General features: G+C 40.1%; 1 protein-coding gene across 15 annotated transcripts in view; it reads left to right on the forward strand.

The window, feature by feature from the left end:
* Positions 1-16,335, forward strand: part of ITGB1BP2 (integrin subunit beta 1 binding protein 2) — a 30,682-nt gene that overhangs the window by 942 nt on the left and 13,405 nt on the right. For 3 of the 15 annotated variants that reach the window (XR_005788001.1, XM_040467778.1, XM_040467774.1), the window contains exons 3-11: positions 13-69; positions 148-293; positions 1,410-1,504; positions 1,609-1,667; positions 1,808-1,878; positions 1,997-2,096; positions 2,323-2,436; positions 2,685-2,747; positions 6,217-6,255. Coding sequence is in view for 12 of the 15 variants with exons in the window: in XM_040467778.1 (XP_040323712.1) it covers positions 13-69; positions 148-293; positions 1,410-1,504; positions 1,609-1,667; positions 1,808-1,878; positions 1,997-2,096; positions 2,323-2,436; positions 2,685-2,747; positions 6,217-6,255 (744 nt within the window). In the remaining 3 variants the exon portion in view is untranslated. Of the gene's footprint in view, positions 1-12; positions 70-147; positions 347-1,409; positions 1,505-1,608; positions 1,668-1,807; positions 1,879-1,996; positions 2,097-2,322; positions 2,437-2,684; positions 2,748-3,108; positions 3,516-6,216; positions 6,256-7,625; positions 7,798-13,005; positions 13,040-16,027; positions 16,076-16,335 lie in introns of those variants that run through there. The other 12 variants (XM_040467783.1, XM_040467775.1, XR_005788002.1 and 9 more) reach the window with 11 other exon arrangements.

The raw sequence follows: 16,335 nt of genomic DNA on the forward strand, positions 1-16,335 counted from the left end.
TTTCGTTATCAGGGTTGGTCCTGCTGCCGGAAGCGAACTGCAGATTTCTCTGAGTTCTTAAACATCAAGGTAAATTATTTACTTCCTTGGATTCTGCCCCTAATAGAAGGATTCTATACCTAATCCTTCTCTCCTTATCTATACTAGGGCTGTACTGTGGGACCACACTGTGCTGAGAAGCTCCCTGAGGCCCCTCAACCTGAGGGGCCTGCCACAAGCAGTTCACTTCAGGAGCAAAAACCTCTGAATACGATTCCAAAGTCAGCAGAGACTTTGCGTCGGGAGAGGCCCAAGTAAAGAGGAGGAGGTCCCTGGGTTTTTCCTACATTTCTGGAGTTTCCTAGCAGTGATTAACGGGTCACTGGGGCTTGGGGACTAGGGGTGTGAGGAGGGCCAAGTGTCAGGGCTTTGCGTATATTTTAGATCTTAAGGGGAAATTTGTGTCCAGAGTACTGTCCTTTGCTTTAAGTTTGGTATGGGGTGATGGGATAGGTAGTTAGAGTCAACAGGGTAGCTAGCCCCTCACAAATACATACTTAGTTATAATACAAGGGGGATTGTTGAGAATGACTTGATTTATTTTTATTTTTGGAAAAAAAAGCTTTTTTTTAATTAAAATTTAATTTTTTTTAAACATTTACTTATTTTTGAGACAGAGAGAGAGACAGAGCATGAACGGGGGAGGGTCAGAGAGAGGGAGACACAGAATCTGAAACAGGCTCCAGGCTCTGAGCTGTCAGCACAGAGCCTGACGCGGGGCTCGAACTCATGAACTGTGAGATCATGACCTGAGCCGAAGTCAGACGCTTAACCAACTGAGCCACCCAATCGCCCCAAATTTATTTATTTTGAGAGAGAGAGAGAGGAGAGAGAATCCCAAGCAGGCTCCATGCTGTCAGCGCAGAGCCCAGCATGGGGCTCGAATTCACGAACCATGAGATTATGACCTGAGCCAAAATCAAGAGTTGGATGCTTAACCAATGGAGCCACCAGGGTGCCCCTTGGAAAAAAGCTTTGAAATGAGTTTTACATCAAGAAAAAGATGTAGTGTTGGCAGCTATGAGGCTTCAGAGAATAGTTTTCTGGAAGAAGTATGAGCAACAGAAGAAAGTCATGTTAGGTCCACAATTAGGGAAGGATGAGGATATGATACAGTTCTGCAGAGAAATGTTAAATTTTTAAAGCAACTGAGTAGATGGGCAAGAAAAGCCCTAGGGATTTCCCCAAGGTTCAGGGACTTGGGATGTACACAAAGAAAAAAAAAAAACTGGCGATGGAGTTGCTACCCAACTTTTCCAATCCTGACCCACTTTCACCAGACTTTGACACCATTACCACTGGTGGGAGTGTTGGACCTGTTGATCATAGTTAATGGGTCAGAACTAAATCACTCCACCTATAACCCCTAGGTCAGAGTTACCTCCAAAGCTGCTTCCGCTAAATATATCCCAAGCCCTGGAAATGGCATTGGAACAGAAGGAATTAGACCAAGAACCTGGAGCAGGTAAGTGGGTCATTAGTAGGACAGGCTGTGCAGACTGGGATATAGTGAAAGTGGCAATTAGGTGGAGGGAATGGATAGGTTCTGACTCTGTTTCCCTTGCCCAGGACTTGACAGTAGTCTGATCCGGAGTGGTTCCAGCTGCCAGAATCCAGGATGTGATGCTGTGAGTGAGAGCTTATAGGGGGCACAAGCATGTGGCCGAGAAATCCTGTACCTGGGATGACTGGGTATAGATATGAGGCTGTGTGGGGTATACTTTAGAATGACCTAATTATTTTCTTGATTCTCCTTTATCCATCTTAGGTTTACCAAAGCCCTGAGAGTGATGCTACTCCATGTACCTACCACCCAGGAGCACCTCGATTCCATGAGGGGTGAGAGAGGGGACTGGGTGACCTATGAGACAGGTTTCTCCCAATGTTGATCATAAGGTGGGAGTTAGGGCTCATGGCAGAGGGGAGGAGATTCAGTTGAATTATCTTCCCACCTCAGGATGAAGTCCTGGAGCTGCTGTGGCATCCAGACCCTGGATTTTGGGGCATTCCTGGCACAGCCAGGATGCAGAGTTGGTAGGCATGACTGGGGGAAGCAGGTAAGCCCCAACTTTCCCGACTTTTGATTAGAACCAAATTCCGGAAATAACTTTCCCTCCTATACCAGATAAAATTCTTCTCCTTATCCTCAACAGCCCAGAGGCTTTGCAATATGAAGTAGTATTAATCTTTTTGGATTCCGTGTCTCTTCTCTAGACACACTTGAGACCTCCCCTTGGGTTAAGACTTCATTCTTACCACCCACATTTCACATCTTCTCTTTAGCTGCCAGCATCTTGCCGTCATGATTGGCACCAGACAGATTCCTTAGTAGTGGTGACTGTGTATGGCCAGATTCCACTTCCTGCGTTCAATTGGGTGAAGGCCAGTCAAACTGAGGTGAGAAATGTCTGATGCTGGATGGGAGGCTGGTGGATTGGGTGCTATTACAATTTTACAGGCAGAGTTGCTGTGTGCAGTTAACATGTGGGCTCTATAGTTCCCTGAGAGGAAGGTAGAGCTGGTAGATCAGGGCTGTCTGGCTGACCTGTTGATGTAGGGATCACACCTCTGGCGTGGTTCTCTGTTGTAGTAACTTGTTCTGACCTTCTGAGACTGTTACTACCCCTGTAATTCTTCTCTCTCAGCTTCATGTCCACATTGTCTTTGATGGTAACCGTGTGTTCCAAGCACAGATGAAGCTCTGGGGGGTAAGTGAAGATAAGGGGCACAGGAGGGGGAGGAAGATGGGGTAAAAAGAAGGACCAGATTGGAATGAATAGAGGGTGTCTTGAGGGAAGGAATTATAGTGGGAAAGTGGAGGTTTTCTCTTCATTTGCTTTGATATTCTCTCACTCTCCCCCTCTCCCTCCCTTTTTTTCTCCCCCCTCCTCCTTCTCCCGTTTCTTTCCTCTTTCTCTCTTTCTTACTGTATTGTTTTATTCCTCCCCATCTTGTTTTCCACGCCTTACATTTGTTTATTTTTCTTCATCATTCATCACCACCCCACCCTGACCCCAAACCCTCATTTTCTCTTTCTTCTGTGTTCCTCTATCTTTTCCTCCTCCTCAGGTCATAAACGTGGAGCAGAGCTCTGTCTCCTTGATGCCATCTCGGGTTGAAATCTCCTTGGTCAAGGCTGACCCAGGATCCTGGGCCCAGCTGGAGCACCCTGATGCACTAGCTGAGAAGGCTAAGGCAGGGACTGGGTTAGAGATGGATGAGGAAGAATCTGAGGATTCAGATGATGATCTGAGCTGGACAGAGGAGGAGGAGGAGGAGGAAGCGATGGGGGAATAGTGACACCAGTCAACTATCTAGATAGGACCTCAGTGGTTCCCTTAGAATGTCAGAGACCAGGATATGGTTGGCCATGTCCTGTTGTTATTGAGCAGCAGCAGGCTGAAGGAGGGGAGAACAAAAGTGTCCAAACCGTGCTGTTTTTTTCCCTTAAATAAATCTCGTATTCTGCAGTTTCACATAGTGTCGTTCTCTCACCTCACTACCTGAGATTTTATTCATCCCCCCCCAACTTCTGTGTGTGTTTAACACACGTGTGTGAAAACAAGCACATGCACAGTCAACCTGTTCTTTATAATCACCGGGTAATCTACTGAGTACTTACTGTATGCCCAGTTGTGTGTTAGGTGGTTTAGAGCTATCTGAGAAACAGAAAGCTTGTTTACTCCTCTCAGGAAAATTATAGTCTGGCCGACAGGCTAATCTATATGAAATATTAAAAAACATCAAGTAGTTTAGCTGAGTGTTAACTTGTACGGTACAATTATTAAGAGCTGGAGGAGTTGAGAGTGGAGCGATTAATGTGGACTGCATTAGAAAGGGAGAGCCCCGTGGAAGAACATTTTTTAACAGCTTTATTGGGAAACAATTCACATTTCATACAGTTCACCCATTAAAGTGTAAAATGCAGTGTTTTTTTTTAGTATGCTCAGAGTTGTGCAACCACAACCAATTTTCATCACTCCGAAAAGAAATCCTGTACGTGTTAGCAGTCACTACCAGTTCCCCCCCCGCCCCCAAACTCATGGCTGTGGGCAACCACTAATCTACTTTCTGCCTCTATGGATTTACTTGTTCTGGATGTTTTATATGAATGGAATCCTACAATACGTGGTCTTTTGCAAAAGACTTCTTTTGCTTAGCGTAATGTTTTCACAGTTCATCCATGTTATCAAATGTATCAGAACTCCATTCCTTTTTATGGCTGAATAATATTCCACTGTATGGATATATCACATTATGTTTGTTTCATCAATTGAGGTAAAGTTTGGTTTGTTTCCATTATTATGAATAATGCTTCTATGAACATTCATGTACAAGTTTTTATGTGGACTTACGTCTTCACTTCTTTTGGATATATAACTGGGAGTATAATTTATGGGTCAAATGGTAACTAACCTTTTGAGAAACTGCCAGACTGTTTTCCAAAGAGATTGTACCATTTTACATTCCCATCAGCAGTGTAAAACCATTTCAGTTTCTCCACATCTTCAGTAACACTTGCTATTTGTACTTTTTATTATGGCCATCCCTAGTGGGTGTGAAGTGGAATTTCATTGTGGTTTTAACTGCATTTCCTTGATAGCTAATGATGTTGAGCATCTTTTCATATGCTTATTGGCCATTTGTGTTCTTATTTGGAAAAATGCCTATTCAAATCCTCTGCCCATTTGTTAACTGGGTTGTCTTTTTATTGAGTTGTGAGAATTTTTTAAATATATTCCAGAGACAAGTCTCGTCGGGTAGATGATTTGGAAATATTTTCTCCTATTCTGTTTCGCCTTTCTACTTCCTTGATGGTGTCCTTTGATACACAAAAATTTTTTATTTTTATGAAGTCTAATTTATCTTTCCTTTAGTTGCTTATGTTTTTGATGTCCTAGGCAAAAAAAAACACTGTTTAATCCAAGGTTGTGAAGATTTGTTCCTGTTTTCTACTGAGAGTTTTATACTTACAGCTCTTATATTTAGGTCTTTGATCCATTTTGAGTTGTTTTTTGTATGTTGCATGAGGTAGGGGTCCAAGTTTGTTTTTGCATATGGATATCTAGTTGTCCCAGCAACATTTGTTGAGAAGGCTATTCTGTCCCCATTGGCTTGTCTTGGTACCCTAGTTTAAAATCAACCGACCATGAATGTAACGGGTAAGAAATAAATTTTTAATGGAAACTTGTAGGAATGAGAATTGGATGGATATGGCAGAGTAGGGAGAGCCAAGCTGAGGCAGGAAGGTGTTTTATTTTAAATTCCAGAAGTAATACATTGTCATTGTAAAATGCTCAGTGCAGAAGTATGTAGTATGTAAACTCTCTCCAAGCTTAGTCCCTTTGCTGTTTGTAACCACTGCTAACATATCAGGGGGTATGTTTAAGGGAGGGGACAAAAAAATTAGCTGAGTGTAGCTAGATTGGGAGGAGCCTAAAATTCTAGGTGAAGGATTTTGAACATTATTTAAAACAGAGTTAGAAAGGCAGTGTAGGCCCTTTTTTAATGTAGATTTTTAAACAGAGGAGTGATCATCTCTTTCTTGAGTCTCCCTTTTCTTGAGTGAGATTTACTCCCTCAACAGAGTGGCCAGGAATCTGGGAGATTCAAAGTCTAAGAAACCTCAGTAGGAAGCTTCACCAAACCTCAAAATGATCTCAAGTTCTTTTCATAGCACAATTTTCTCTCAGTTCCGATTCAAGGAATATAAGGTCTTGTCGGGAGCTAGAGGTAAGATGGGAGTGAGAGAATGGACGTGGGCAGCAAAGGTAAGGGATCACAGGATAGCATGGCTGAGGATTTGGAGATTGAGGCAAGATTAAGGGATCCTGGGGAATGTATCCAAAGAATGCATCTCTGCCTCACAGAGAAGTTTGATCAGAGGTCAAGGGGCTTCCTGGACCTCCAGGATATTCAACAAATCTGGCTCATTTCTCTGCTCTCATTCTATGGATTTGAGGTGCAAATAAAGTTTCCCCCTTGACTCAAGCCCTTCAGATCCTTTCCAACCCTGGCGGCAGTTTACTTTTAATGTTATTTTTCTACAGATGAGTTGACATCATTTGGGGCTTTGGTGGACGTTTAAAGCTTTTAGAGGTGTAGAATGCATATAGAAAAGTGCATAAAGTGCACTAACCTTAAATGTACAACTTTTTTCTATCTTATCACAATCAGGAGACCAGCAACTACCCAGAATTCCTGGAGAGGATGAAGGTGAGGAAATCAAAAAGTTCAAGTAACCTTTGTTGTATATAAACTTGATATATAAAATTTCAAGTTCACAGAATTAATAAAGTAGTGTACTTCCTCATCTTATGCAGTCCAAAGCCTAAAATGTAAGACAGTAAAGCAGGTACATAACATTAATGGTAATAACAACAGCAATAACCATAGCTACCTCTTCTCATACAAACTAACCTGCCAGGCACTGTGTTAAGTGCTTTGCTTGCATTACCTCATTTACTCCCCCACTTCTCACCGTCAGATGTACATATTCGTTCACATTAGCACGAATCCTCTCCTTACCTCCTTTACACTTTCTCATTTCTTCCCATTGTGTTTTGTATCCTATTCCCTCATGCCTTCCCAGAAACTTTACACTATTAATTATCCTTTCTCTCTCCTGTTTGTCCAAGCTTTCCCTTTCATTGGATATTTTCATTGACATCTAAACATGCTCGGGTCTCTCCAATTTTATAAAAACACTTTTCCTTGACTACACAACCCTTTCCAACTGCTACTTAACTCTGTTCTCTCCTTTATAAGCAAACTTCTTGAAATAACTATTGATTTTCTATTTCCTCCTTCCTGGTACCATCAAAACACACTCTATCTGACTTCCAACCCGCTCAGTCTGTGGTGATAAGGTCACTTTTGGCCATCAAGTCACTAAATCTAATGGATGCTTTTAGTCCTTGTCTTACTTGATCTCACAAGCAAAATTTGACACTCATGATGGTTTCTTCCATAAAATACTTTTAATACATTGACTTCTATGACCCATCACTCCTCTTGGTTGTCCTCCTACTTCTCTGGCCATTCCTTTCAGTCTCCTTTGCAGGGTTCTTCCTTTTCTACCTGGCCATTGAATGATGAAGTTCCTTAGGACTTAGTCCTGATCTTCCTATCTTCTTATATATGACTCTTCTAGACACTCTCAATTATGCCCATGACTTCAAATACCACCCACATGTAGATGACTCACACATTTTTATCTTTAGGCCTTATCTTTCCTTTGAGATCCAGATTTGTATATTATAGTAGTAATAGCTGACACAATTCTCTCTCTCTCTCTGCCCCTCCCCTGCTGTGTGTGCACGTGTGTGCTCTCTCACAAAATAAGTTAATGAACTTAGAAAAAATAATAGCTAACCCATATTTAGTATAGCGCCTGACATATATAGTAAGCACTATATAACTGTTTGCCATTATTAGTACTACTATTATTCCTCTCTCTACTAAAAGCTTTCACTTCAGACTATTAGGAAAGTTGGGGTGTTTTTTTTTTCTCTTGGAGAGGAGGGACACATCTCCAATATCCAATTTTATAATGTTTCAATAAGAAAATAGGATTTTCTTAACAGGTCTTGCTGGTCTACAAAGTGATAACATATTTAACATACCATTGCATCAGCTCCAGGATTAAGGGAGATTGTATTCACCTGCTGATGGAATAAAGTCTCATGTATAGAATGCCACGGTGCTTACCACTTCTACCCACATTATTTTACTTAATCTTCACACCTGCCTTGTGAGGTAGGTATTATCCCAAATTTTTATAAATGAGGAAAGCAACACTCAGGGAAGGAAATTGCATGCTTTGGAAGTAACATAGCTACTAATTAAAACCTCAGTCATTGCTAAGAGCTGTCATAGAGCCATTTGAGAACATCCAAAACATAAGGACCAACCGGGGTTTGAAAAAAGAAGCCTTAGAAGAGGAACATGACACCATGCCCCTCTAGCCTGGCACAGTCCCTTTGACAAGCCTAGCGAGGAAGCAGTGAGGCCTTTGATCAGTGCTATCTCATGTTGATGCAACACTTTTCCTATGTATTTACCAGATTCAGTGTTACTATTTTTGGGATTCCTGCCTCCACTGTCCTCTTTCTCCCTTTCTGCTCACAAAGTTCCACAACATTGCTAGAGGGAGAACCAAGCAGACCAATATAAATTCATGCTGTCCAATTTCAACTTGGCCCTGGAAGCTGCTCAGCAACCCTTTTATTTGTCTCCTACGTTCCCTGGCACTCATCCCACAGAGGATCTTAACAGACCTTCCTCTTCTCAAATTCCAGCTCCTCCTGTTCTGCTCCTTTAGACACATATACACACTTTCACAAGATGCTTGACAATTCAATAACATTGTTTTAAAGCTTCTTTATAGAGAATTTATGACATGTACAAAAGTAGACAGAATATTATAATGAATCCCAATTACCAAACACTCAGCTTCAACTAGTATCAACTCCATGCACTTGTTTCATCATTTCCTCCTTTCCCCATCATTTTGAAGCATATCCCAGACATGATATTCCATACCTAAAGATTTCAGTATGTTTCTTTAAAAGGTAAGGATCCTTTTTAAAAGAAAAAACCATAGTTGTAATAACATTAGCACACATAAATAAGCACAATATTCCCTTAATATCATTTATTACCAATCAGTATTTAAATTTCCAATAGTTTCATAAATATCTAAGGAATTTTTACAGGTTTTTTATTTGATTCAATATCCAAATAAAGTCCACACATTGTGATTGGTGGATATGTATTATTTGTTCATTTTATTTTATCTTATTTTATTTTATTTTATTTATTTTTTAAGTAAGCTCTATGCCCAACATGGGGCTTGAACTCACGATCCAGAGATCAATAGTTGCATGCTCCAGCCACTGAGCCAGCCAGGCACCCCCGTATGCCACTTTTAAACTAAAGGTTCCTTTTCATCTATTTTTTTTCCTTACAATTTTTTACTGAGGAACTCAGATCATTTTTCAGTAGAGCTTCACACAGTCTGAGTTTTGCTGATTGCATCTCTGCTGTATAGTCTAACATATTTCGTTGACCTCTGTTGTGTATGTTGGCAAAATCAATGTCCATACAATGCATCTTCTATATTCATTGTCCTATTTTCAGTAGGGTGGGGAAATTGTCCATGTGACCAAAGAAGCGGAAGGTGTTTGGCTTGGCAAGTGACTCAGAAAAGAGCTAGGACTCTTTAGCAGCACTGAAACAGATGGTTGGGGTCAGACCTCAATAAATAGTAACTGAGATCCAGGCAAGAGAGGATGAGTGAGGGGCCATGGAGTGTCAGATTTCCACTCTGTTGGTATGTGGAGCAGAACAGGAAAAGAAGCACTGATCAGGCTGAAATCAGAACTAGGAAAGGAGAGGTAGTACTTGAGGCAGCAGTTGGGATTATTTCTCAGGGGATTACTCTACTTGCTATATACCCTGTTTTCTAAATATAACTTATTCATTCATTCCCACCTCTGTGCTTTTGCCCTGGATGTTTCCTCTGCTTAGAATATTACCTCCTTTCTCTCCATGTATCCAAATCCTATTTATCTTTAATGAACAGTGAAAGTTCTCTGTTTTCCATATTTTTGCTTGTAGGGTCATAAAATATCTCTGAAAGGTTAAATAAGAGATCAAGAATATTGATTGCTTTTCCAAGAAGGGAACTGGATGGCTAGAGGACAGGGCTGGAAGGGAGAAAGAATTTACTGATCTGTTGCAGGTGTGCCAGGTAATCTGATGAAATGGTCTACTATGAATTCTGTGGAAGTAGAAGCAGGGAGATTGAGGAGAATGAGGAAGGTCTGAAACAGCCTCTGTGGGGAGAGTGCCAGGGAATGTATGAAATGAATAAAAGAGTTGCAAGGGCCAAGTTGAAATTGGACAGCATGAAGTTATATTGGTCTGCTTGGTTCTCCCTGTAGCAGTATCCTGGGATTTGGAGAGCAGAAAGGGAGAGAGGGGACAGTGGAAGCAGGGATCCCAGAGACCAAAGCACTGAATATGGTGTAACTGGGAGATAATTAATTACTGATCTGGATGAAGTGAGAGGTAAAGTATGTAAGGGTCCCACTGAGGTTAGAGATGAAGAGATCAGAGACCTAAAAGTTGTTTGGAAAAGTGTTACATCAATGTGAGATATCATTGATTAACCAAGGGCCTCACTGGTTCCTAGATAGTCTTGTCAAAGGGACTCTTTTAAGCTTGAGGGGCATGGTATCAAGCTCCTCTTCTAGGACCCCAGTGGGGTCCTTAAGTTTTGGATATTCTCAAATGGTTCTAGAACAGCTCTTCACAAATGACTGGGTTTTTAAGCAGGTGGAATTCATCACTAAAATTGGAGCTTCTGCAAGAGGCATGGTGGAAGGGGTAACAAACAAAGAAACTACTCTTTATTGAGCCTTTACTGTGATCTGAGAACTGTAATAATAATCTGTCTATTCTTTTATCTTTTTTGTTTCTCTGTATATTATACACATGTATCTCAAATGATAATATATATTATTTAATTCTCACAACAGTGTATTAAAAGCATCATCATTATTTTTAAGTGTTTATTCATTTTTGAGTGAGAGAGAGACAGAGCATGAGCGGGGAAGGAGCAGAGAGAGAGGGAGACACAGAATCCGAAGCAGGCTCCAGGCTCCAAGCTGTCAGCACAGAGCCTGACGCAGGGCTTGAACTCCCGAACCGCAAGGTCATGACCCGAGCCGAAGTTGGATGCTTAACTGACTGAGCCACCCAGGCGCCCCTTATTATTATTATTTTAGAGACAGACAGAGTGGGGGTGAAGGGCAGAGGGAGAGGGAGAGAGAATCTTAAGTAGGCTCCAAGCTTAGCATGGAGACTGATGTATGGCTCCATCCCACAACCCAGGGATCATGACCTGAGCCAAAATCAAGACTCACATGCTAACCAACTGAACCACCTAAAAGCATGGTGCCCCTAAAAGCATGATAATTATCATTTTCATAATACATGAAGAAATTGAGGTTCAGGGAGGTTACATAAATTTCCCTAGGTCACACAGCTATCAAGAGTCAGAGCCTGGGACTCCAATCTAGGTCTTGACTACAAAGCCTGTGTTCGTTGGTGTCCAAGTAGTACTTTCCCAAACACTTCCCTCCACTAAATGAATCCTATCTGCCAGTGAAATCTGTTATAAAATTATAGATGCATTATCACTAAAAATAATGATACACTGAATTGAAAACTTTTGATGAGTAAAGAGTTGAGTAGGGTAGAAGAGATATTTGGAGACAGTGAAACTAATTGAAAATCATTGGCAGTGGTCCAGGGGAGAAAGATAAGACCCCAGACTTAAGTGGGTGTGGTCATAAGAATGGAGGAGAGAGTCATAGATTTAAGAGATATGTCTTAGTTCAGGCTGCTGTAACAAAGTATTATAGACCAGGTAGTTTATAAACAATGGAAATTCATTTCTCACAGTTGTGGAGGCTGGAAATCTGAGATCAGGGTGCCAAAACAGTTGAATTCTGATGAGGGCCCTTTACCAGGTGGAGAGCAGTGAGGAAGCAAGCTCTCCCATGACTCTTATAAGGGTACTAATCTTACCTTATTCATGACCTCATCTAATCCTAATTACCTTCCAAAGGCCCTATCTCCTAATACCATCATACTGGGGGATAAGATTTCAACATATGAATTTTAGGGGGACATATTCAGTCTGTAACAAAATAGTTCCACAGGTAGGAATGAAAGTAATGTGTTACTTGAACTTAAATAGCTCACTCCTTCTTCAGTGCCTCTGTTAATATCTGATTCCCCTGCCTGGAATAGTCTCCTTCCAGGTTTTTGAATAACTGGCTCCTTCCTGTCATTCATGTCTCAGTTCATGATAGGTAACCAATTCATTATCTTGAAAATTCATCAATAGGGGCACCTGGGTGGCTCAGTTGGTTAAGCATCTGACTCTTGCTCTCGGCTCAGGTCATGATCTCACGGTTTTGAGTTTGAGCCCTGCATCGGGCTCAGTGCTGACAGCATGGAGCCTGCTTGGGATTTTCTGTCTGTCTGTCTCTCAAATAAACAAATAAACTTAAAACATTTTTTTAAAAAGAGAATTCATCAATAAAAAGAATCAAACATTTATCCTGCCTTTCCAATCTGAACTAACAAAATAGTAGATGGGGGGATGTATCTTTTTACAAAACTATTCCAATGAATAAAAAGAAACAATAAAATCAGAACATTACTTTGGCAATCCTTGATAAATAGATATAAATAGTAAGGATCAACAGCTTCTAAGGTCATAAAGAGACGTCAGACATCGTGTCTATCCTATAGTCATACCAAAGAGATGAACCCAAGGTCCGGCTGCCTGGGTTCAAATCTTGACTCCTCCACTTACTGGCTATATGACCTTAGACTACTTAAGAGCTATGTGCCTCAGTTTCCCCAGCTATAAAATGGGATTAATAACAGTGCCTATATCATAAAGTCATTAGTAGTATTAAATGAGTTAACATGTCTAAAGAGCTTAGTATAGTGCCTGGTATAGGATAAGTATTATAAAAAGGTTAACACTGTTAATGAATAATTGGCTTTTTATTTGTACATTATTTCTCTCTTTCACCAGAATATAATTCTGTATTTATTCACTATTCCCAGAACGTAAAACTGCCTAGCACATATATAATACATGCTCAATAAATATTTGTTGAATGAAGGGTCTGAATTAGAATGGTAAAGAATAGACAGGAAAAAGACATATGAGGTATTCTTAAAAATGAAGAAATAAACCTTGGACTTAGTGATTTTTTTTTTTTCTGATAAGGGATGGAATGGAATAAGATGCATACTTCAATATTAATAGGTAGAAGCTAGTGCTTTTAACAAAAATAGAGGCAGGAACTAGAACTAATAGTTAAATAGTCTGATAATGAATTTTATTTTATTTTTTTAATTCCTTATTCATTTTAGAGAGAGAGAGGGAGACATAGAAAATGAAGCAGGCTCCAGGCTCTGAGCTGTCAGCACAGAACCCGATGCGGGTCCCGAACTCACGAACCTGAACTCACGAACCGTGAGATCATGACCTGAGCTGAAGTTGGTTGCTTAACTGACTGAGCCACCCACATGCCCTGATAATGAACTTTATTTTAGATATGAATTTGAAATGATGGCAAAACATGAGTGGAATTGCTAGCAGAAAGTTGATTGTAAATGCAAAATTGGAATTCATGCAAAAAGCATTGAAAATAGATTTGAGAACCATCTTCAATGTGACAAATATTCAACTTTCTGGTAATGAGCTTCCTTCATCGTTAAAAAAAAGCAAAAGTGAATAAAATGGAGAATAAAATATTTGAATCCTTAAATTTATTCTTCAGAGGAAGTCAGTGTTAGTTTGGTGTATATCCTTTCAAATATTTTCAATGCATTTGCAAGCATATTGGCATATAACATGTAGGAACATAGTAAAAGTATGAGTAGCTATCTATATACATATGGAGAAACTTGTTTTTTTCTTTTTGGTCAATTTGGAATCATTCTATAATATTTTTCTGTAGCTTGCTTAATCATTAAACATACCACTTTATAGTCCTTGAAGATATTTTCACATCAATATGTATACATCGCTGACATTCTTTTTTGTGTTGCAAAGTACTTGATTCTACATATATGCCATAATTTATCTATCTGTTCCACTACTGATGGACACTTAGGTTGTTTCCAGTTTTTTGTTATTACAAATTAAGCAGCAGTGAAAACCATTTTACATGTATCTTTGATTATTTGTGCTAATATTTCTTGAAGATATATTCCTAGAAGTGGGATTGCTGGAAAGAAGGCATATACATCTAAAATGTTAATAGAGAGAGGGATGCTTGGCTGGCTGGGTCGGAAGAGCATTTTACTCTTGATCTCAGGGTTGTGAGTTCGAGCCCCGCAATGGTATAGAGATTACTGAAAATGTACGTACGTATGTACGTATGTATGTATGTATGTATGTATGTATGTATGTATGTAAATAGATACTGCTCAAATTTCCCTCCACAAAGACTGTTCCAATTTACATGGCCATCCAACAGTATATGAGGTACCAGTTTCCCCAGTACCTTCATCAACACTTTGTTGTCAATTAAAACATTTGTACCGACCAGATGTGCAAATGATGGTATCTCATTTTTATTTTGGATTTCCTCTGATTACAAGAAAGGGTGAACATTTTTGTCTTACTGAATATTCATGTACAGGCTTTTAATTACACTTAGTTCTCAGTCCTGTATGTCATGCTCACCCTCTGCTGTACCTTGTTGTCTCAGATTCTGGAGCCTTTCCATAGTTTTTCTGGCAGAATGGCCCCTTCTCATCTGTATCCTTTTTTGCACTAGACCAGAATTTCTTCCTAGCTACTGTTTCAGGTACCATTTCTCAAATGGCTTTCCTGCCTCTAGAGAATACCTGAAACTTTGTGTCCTTTTGGGTTGTACATATTTTATGTACCACTTTTAGTGGTGTCTCAGAAGGGTTCTGAAATGCAATTTTTGTCATACACTAAATTCCAAGATAAGGGGTGCCTGGCTGGTTCGGTCAGTGGAGCATGAGACCTGCTCTCATGGTTTTAAGTTTGAGCCCCACGTTGGATGTAGAGATTACTTAAAAAAATAAAATAAATAAATAAATAAATTCCCACACGTAACTGCCTCTCTATTCAGTTCCACTTATCTGTTTGTCTATTCTTGAAGCATATCACAACTTTATACAGTAATTTGATATTTGGTAGGCAAGCCTTCCCTTATTTCCCCTCCCCCCCTTATTTCCATCTTTAACAAGTTTTTGACTTTATTCTTCCAGATAAACTTCACAACCAACTTGTCTGGTATTCCCACCCTATCCCCCCAAACCCCAATGAGATTGTTATAGAAAGTGATAGTTATTTGAAATTTTTTTCACTTCTGAAACATCTTTCAGGAATATTGTACGTCTATTTTTCATATCTTCATACATATAGCCTTCAGCAATATTTTGTGGTTTTACTCATGTAAATGTTTTGTACATTTCTTTGTTTTATGATTTTATTTTTAAGTAATCTCTGCACCCAACATGGGGTTTGAACTTATAACCCCGAGATCAAGAGTCACATGCTTGGGGTGCCTGGGTGGCTCAGTAGGTTAAGCATCCGACTTCGGCTCAGGTCATGATCTTGCAGTCTATGAGCCCGGGCCCCGCGTCGGGCTCTGTGGCGACAGCTCAGTGCCTGGAGCCTGCCTTGGATTCTGTGTCTCCCTTTCTGTCCTTCCCCTGCTTGTGCTCTGTCTCTCTCTGTCTCAAAAACAAATGTTAAAATTTTTTAAATTTATTTAATGTTTTTAATTATTTTCAGAGACAGAGACAGAGCAAGAGCAGGGTAGGGGCAGAGAGAGGGGGAGACACAGAATCTGAAGCAGGCTCCAAGCCGTCAGCACAGAGCCTGATGCAGGGCTTGAACCTCATGAGCCGCGAGATCATGACCTAAGGCGAAGTCGGGTGCTCAACCGACTGAGCCACCCAGGCGCCCCGTAAAAAAAATTTTTTTTAGAAGTCACATGCTCTACTAACTGAGCCAGCCAGGCACTCCCTTTTATACACTTGTTGTTGGATTTATTTCCGTCATTTTCTCCCACTACTATGAATGGAATCTTCTTTCCCATTATATTTTCTAATTGGATATTTTTATAGACAGCAGTTTTATATAGAGAAGTTATTGATTTAAAATAAACTCTTTTCCTGTTTAATTTTAATTCTCAGTTGATTTTCTTAGATTATATATCCTATGTAAGCAAGGACATTTTATGACTCTTCCTTTACAATATTTATAACTTTTACCTTCTTTTGTCTTAATGTTTTTACCAGAACCTGCAGAGCAGTGTTGCATGGTATTTGTAAAAACAAGTGAATAGTTCTGATTTGGAAGCACCTGAGTGGCTCAGTCAATTAAACATCTGATTCTTGATTTCAGCTCAGGTCATGATCTCACAGTCACAAGATGGAACCCTGTGTCAGGCTCTGCCCTGACAGCGTGGAACCTGCTTAAGATTCTCTCTCTCCCTCTCTGCCCATCCCCTGCTTGCATGTGCACGCATGCACTCTCTCTATAAATATATAAATAAACATTAAAAATATTCTTGATATGTTCTGGCTTAAAGGTGAATGCCCCTTATATCTCACCATTGAGTATGATGATTTTATTTTTTTTCTTCAACGTTTTATTTATTTTTGCGACAGAGAGAGACAGAGCATGAACGGGGGAGGGGCAGAGAGAGAGGG

Source organism: Herpailurus yagouaroundi, unplaced genomic scaffold (genome assembly GCF_014898765.1).
Source record: "Herpailurus yagouaroundi ecotype Mexico unplaced genomic scaffold, PumYag 67569, whole genome shotgun sequence".
In the NCBI taxonomy this organism is placed as follows: domain Eukaryota; kingdom Metazoa; phylum Chordata; class Mammalia; order Carnivora; family Felidae; genus Herpailurus; species Herpailurus yagouaroundi.